Raw genomic sequence first — 5,684 nt, 5'->3', positions numbered from 1 at the left:
AAACGCTTCTTGTCCTTCCATCCACGTCTGTGAACTTTGACCTCTATGACAATAAACGCACACCAACATGCTCTTGAACACGGTTTCTTGTCTTGAACGGATATAAAATGAGAATATATGACAATTAAAACAAACCTTTTCCCCTCTGACTTTCCCTGACGTCATCAACATGCGTCATTTCCTGTGTCTTTTCCCCGAGTTTCTCATAATAACCGACAATTAGCTGTGATATGAGATAATTACTTAATCACCGAGAGCCAAACACACCGTTCTTGAAACGTAATCCTTCAGACCCGCGTTGCCTCGTCTTCAGAGTTCTGACTTTACCCTGATTACAAAGGTCTTCCTCCACGAAGCGTCGTCACACAGTGTGATCTCCTGCGTGACGCCGAATGACGTCCAGAAGGCGAGAGCCTGATGGAAACCAACGGTTAGCGGCTGGTTAGAATCAAAGCTTCTGGGTCTCTGGAGGCGTTTGTTGTCTTCAGAGAGGAGCCGAGCTCGTTTTTTTTCCCTCCCTCTCTCTCTGTTTAAACGTCTAAAACAACAGTGTTCTTTCTGTGTTGACCTGAAGTTCCACTCCGGGATCGAGTTTCAGTGCCGCCGCTGAAGAAGAGGAAGTCCCTTGTTGGTCGGAGGCTCGGCGGCAGAGATTCGGGCTTCCTTGTTGGTTTGACAGTATTTTGGCCTGACCCCCCCCCCCCCCCCTCCTCCCCCACAGGAGTGATCTTAAAAGACCTCCGACGCCTCCGTTTGCCCTCCCAGCGTCTTGTTGGGACTCGCCACGCTATCGGGAGAGAGACGGTAGAAAATCTCTGTTGCATAACTGCCGGCTGCCGCTGCCTTCACATATTTTGGACACAGCGTGCTGCTGCCCCCCCCCCCCCCCCCACCGGTACCCGGACCTCACTTGTAAAAGCAATTAAAAAGTGCTTAAAGTCCCAGTGAAATGTAAAACACTACTTTGTAAAAAACGATAGTTGCGGTTCTACTTGTAAGGTTCCTCCGACTCTGCCCCACCACTGTTGTCGCATAACAAAGTTATTTGAATTTTGAATCTCCAGCCGAGGAAGTCGGGGGAATCCTTCTTCTTGAGCGTGACGTCAAGAGTTGTGCAGATCTCCATCTGTTGGGTTTATATCGGCTTGTTTCCCTCTTAAATATCCAAGTTTTTACAGTGTTTTGAAGTTATAGTCGGTGTTTTATGAGCCTTGACGAAAGATTGAGCCTGGAAGAGATCAGAGAGGAGAAAAGGAGCATGGGCGGTGGGAGCGGCTAGCCTTTAGCTCGCGCGGCTAGCGGCTAGTAGACGATCAAGTAATACCTGGACTCGTCTTCGGTGATTCCGCGCAGTCAGAATAGCGCTTCGACATGATCCATGAAGTCGTTCTGCCAAAAGTCAGGAGCCTCAAAGCCTCAAAGGTGAAAACTGGCGGCTGATGAGGCGAGGAGACGAGGACGAATGGAGGACGAAGCGTCTTCTGCTTCCTCAAACATGTTCCAGACGGGGTCACCGATGGCAGAACCACCTTCTGTGTCTTCTTCATCAATCACTGGGTTTGAAATGACCATGATGATGAAATATGGTTAAATTCAGCCTCTTCGTGGTCAAAACTCTGATCCTCCATAATGTAAACACAACTTGGGCGTGTGCACAACTCGTGATGTCACTCTGTTATTGTCAGAAGCTCCGCCCAGCAGAGGAAATAGCGCCGTTTATCGGCTATTTTCTCGCAGATTGCCGTGTTTTAACATTTTACTCTTCAGCCAGTTAGTTTAAAAAATGTCCCTAGAAGCGACAGCCAGAGTGTTTCGGAGGTCGGATTTTCATTTCACTGGGACTTTAAGTGGAGTCGCGGTCGTCTCTGATCCCTGCTCTGGTTTGAGTCTTCTGCCTCCATCTTTTTTCACTTCTTCACTTCTTCTCTGCAGCTGCTTCACTTTCCAGAACAAAGCAGGAAGCGCCGTCCCAAACATGTTATGTAACTCGGCAGCACGAGGAACTATTGTTGTTTGAAAATGTCTTGGGTTTCCGGAGAACGTTGGGCGATACAATGAGCAGCCGAGAAACTATTTCCCATGGAAATCTCTTCACGTCGCGTCTGGAGGGCTGGAGGCCAAACAGAGAGTTGATTTCTGAAGCAGTGAAACGGCTTCTTTTTTAACCTGAAGGCCGAAAAACGATCTTTTTTTTTTTTTTGTGTGGCTTTCTATTAAATAACCTCAATGATACACTGAAGGCCTCATGTATCCTGCTCAACAGGTACCAGGAAGACAAAACTCTTCCTCCTTCACTCTTCATTCACGCCACGGAAATCTAAACCTGTTTTATCAGATTAACAAACCACAGTCTGTCCTCCTCCCCCCTTGTCCTCCTCCCCCCTTGTCCTCCTCCTCCCCCCTTGTCCTCCTCCTCCCCCCTTGTCCTCCTCCCCCCTTGTCCTCCTCCCCCCTTGTCCTCCTCCCCCTTGTCCTCCTCTCCCCTTGTCCTCCTTCTCCCCCTTGTCCTCCTCCCCCCTTGTCCTCCTCCCCCCTTGTCCTCCTTCTCCCCCTTGTCCTCCTTCTCCCCCTTGTCCTCCTTCTCCCCCTTGTCCTCCTCCCCCCTTGTCCTCCTCCCCCCTTGTCCTCCTTCTCCCCCTTGTCCTCCTTCTCCCCCTTGTCCTCCTTCTCCCCCTTGTCCTCCTCCCCCCTTGTCCTCCTCCCCCTTGTCCTCCTCCTCCCCCCTTGTCCTCCCCTCCCCGTTGTCCTCCTCCCCCTTGTCCTCCTCCCCTCTTGTCCTCCTCCTCCTCCCCCCCTTGTCCTCCTCCTCCCCCCTTGTCCTCCTCCTCTTCCCCCTTGTCCTCCTCCTCCTCCCCCTTGTCCTCCTCCTCCCCCTTGTCCTCCTCCTCCTCCCCTTGTCCTCCCCCCTTGTCCTCCCCTCCCCGTTGTCCTCCTCTTCCCCCTTGTCCTCCTCCCCCCTTGTCCCCCCCCCTTTGTCCTCCCAGGCTTACGAGCGCCGCTTCCCCACCTGCCACCTGATCCCCATGTTCGTGGCGAGCGACGTGGTGAGCGAGGAGACCGGCGAGGACGGCGCCACCCAGAAGGTGGAGCGCCGCTGCGCCCTGGACGTAGACGCCCCGCGGCTGCTCAAGAGGGTGAGTCCGGCTTTTCCGACGAGAACAAAAAAACCCCCCAAAAAACAAAACGACGCGACGCGGAAGCTAACGCGGCGTCCCTGTGTTGCAGATTGCCGGCGTGGACTACGTCTACTTCATCCAGAGGAACACGCTGAACCGTAGGGAGAGGACGCTGCACATCGAGTCGCACAACGAGACTTTCTCCAACAGGGTCATCATCCACGAGACCTGCTGCTACTCGGTCAGTACCGCCGCTCACAGACCGGGTGGGGGGGGTTGGGGTTATTCCACATTCGTCCACTAGGGCAGTGTTTTTCAACCCTTTTTGAGCCGAGGCACACTTTTTTCTTTGGAAACATCTGGAGGCACACCACCACCACCCGAAAATGTTAAAATGTGAAACTCTGTAGCCTCTATTAACAATATAAAGTCGTTCTCATCAGAGTTTTATCAACAGGAATCAAATAAATACAGAAAAAAATGGTATTTCCCAATTTCTTTTTTTAATAGTGCCTCCCTCAGTGTGAAACCTGGACCTGATGGATGAAGAGCTGAGATCCTGGTTCACATTCTTCCTTTTCAAAAACTTCTCCATCACTGTCACTGACACAGTACTTTGATATAAGATGGTAGCAGGAGGTGGAGATGAACCACACTGACGTCTGTCACTTTACATTTCACCGGCAAAGTTCTGTGCTGCCCTCTAGTGGTGAAGAGTATTTATACATGATCACTCTGCAACACAACACATTTTTTTTTTTTAGAAGAAAGTGTGAAATTGGATCATTTCCCACGTCACACCCGACTATATCGCACAGTGGTTGAAAAACACTGCGCTAGGGGTTCGCACCGTTACAATAAGGCGCGATTGCAGCGTTGCACTAAAAGCCGTTTACGTTCTTGACAGTGAAATAACACGAGGCCAGAGCAGAGTAGCTCTAGAAACACAGTTAACGAGAAACTTTAAAACATAAAGAACATCTTACGTGTACGTTAAGAAGTCAGAACATCTGCAGACCTGGAAATAACACTTTTAGTTTCCTGTCGATCTCATGTACGGCGTAGCGCCGCCAGCCCGGCCACAGTCATGTTTCTACCTCCTTTAATCCCCCCCCCCCACCCCCCCTCCCCCTCGCCCCTCCCCCGCAGAGCGAGCTGTGTTTGGACGAGCGTGGAGCGCTGCAGGTTATCCCAGCTCCACTCCGCCTCCGAGTTATTCTGGTCTCTACATAGTGGCTGAACACTCGCCAACTGAACAGATCTGAAACCAGCTCACGCTCCCCCCCCCCCCCCCCCGCTACGTTAATTCCTCCACTCTTGACCCGAGATCTCTCCATTCACCAGGAGACACGGTCCCAGTTAATGGGGTCAAGCACATCGCATTAGCCTCCGACCAACGGAAGGCGCTAATATTAGGCGCGAGGCCGCGCGGCGAGCGCTTCTCGCCGGGCGCTACCGCATGCTAAAGGTTAACGAGGAGCGACAGCTCAGCTAAAGGGAGCTAATGAAGCCACAGTATTTTGGATTCCGGGGGCAATGGAGCCCGGTGCCGCCGTGCAGCGTTTAACCCTTCGTGTAGCGGAGGAATTGTTGACGTTTGACTGAAAAAGGATGAAAACCACATGCTGGATATCGTCCACGTCTTCCAACGCGCCAGGCAGCAGACCGCGTTGTGCTGCACCGGAGAGTTTAGCATCACAGCCGGAGAGTTTAGCGTCACGACCGGAGAGTTTAGCGTCACGACCGGAGAGTTTAGCGTCACGACCGGAGAGTTTAGCCTCACGACCGGAGAGTTTAGCATCACAACCGGAGAGTTTAGCCTCACGACCGGAGAGTTTAGCGTCACGACCGGAGAGTTTAGCGTCACGACCGGAGAGTTTAGCGTCACGACCGGAGAGGTTAGCGTCACGACCGGAGAGTTTAGCGTCACGACCGGAGAGTTTAGCGTCACGACCGGAGAGTTTAGCGTCACGACCGGAGAGTTTAGCGTCACGACCGGAGAGTTTAGCATCACGACCGGAGAGTTTAGCATCACGACCGGAGAGTTTAGCGTCACGACCGGAGAGGTTAGCGTCACGACCGGAGAGTTTAGCGTCACGACCGGAGAGTTTAGCGTCACGACCGGAGAGTTTAGCGTCACGACCGGAGAGTTTAGCGTCACGACCGGAGAGTTTAGCGTCACGACCGGAGAGTTTAGCCTCACGACCGGAGAGTTTAGCCTCACGACCGGAGAGGTTAGCGTCACGACCGGAGAGTTTAGCGTCACGACCGGAGAGTTTAGCATCACGACCGGAGAGTTTAGCATCACGACCGGAGAGTTTAGCGTCACGACCGGAGAGGTTAGCGTCACGACCGGAGAGTTTAGCGTCACGACCGGAGAGTTTAGCGTCACGACCGGAGAGTTTAGCGTCACGACCGGAGAGTTTAGCGTCACGACCGGAGAGTTTAGCGTCACGACCGGAGAGTTTAGCCTCACGACCGGAGAGTTTAGCCTCACGACCGGAGAATTTAGCGTCACGACCGGAGAGTTTAGCGTCACGACCGGAGAGGTTAGCGTCACGACCGGAG

The 5,684-nt window shown here is 52.7% G+C and overlaps 1 protein-coding gene across 1 annotated transcript in view; it reads left to right on the top strand.

Annotated features, from left to right (window-relative positions):
• The first annotated feature begins 2,989 nt into the window (after nt 1-2,989).
• LOC308148566 (SEC14-like protein 1) overlaps nt 2,990-5,684 on the top strand; it is a 16,697-nt gene continuing 14,002 nt past the window's right edge. Inside the window, 2 exon segments of the mRNA XM_080520297.1 lie at nt 2,990-3,134; nt 3,226-3,357. Coding sequence (XP_080376423.1) covers nt 3,024-3,134; nt 3,226-3,357 — 243 coding nt within the window. The 5' untranslated portion in view covers nt 2,990-3,023.

This window comes from Blennius ocellaris (genome assembly GCF_963422515.1).
Source record: "Blennius ocellaris genome assembly, chromosome: 3".
NCBI lineage: Eukaryota > Metazoa > Chordata > Actinopteri > Blenniiformes > Blenniidae > Blennius > Blennius ocellaris.
The sequence above is the reverse complement of the archived record's forward strand: the minus strand, read 5'-3'. Positions and strand labels throughout refer to the sequence as shown.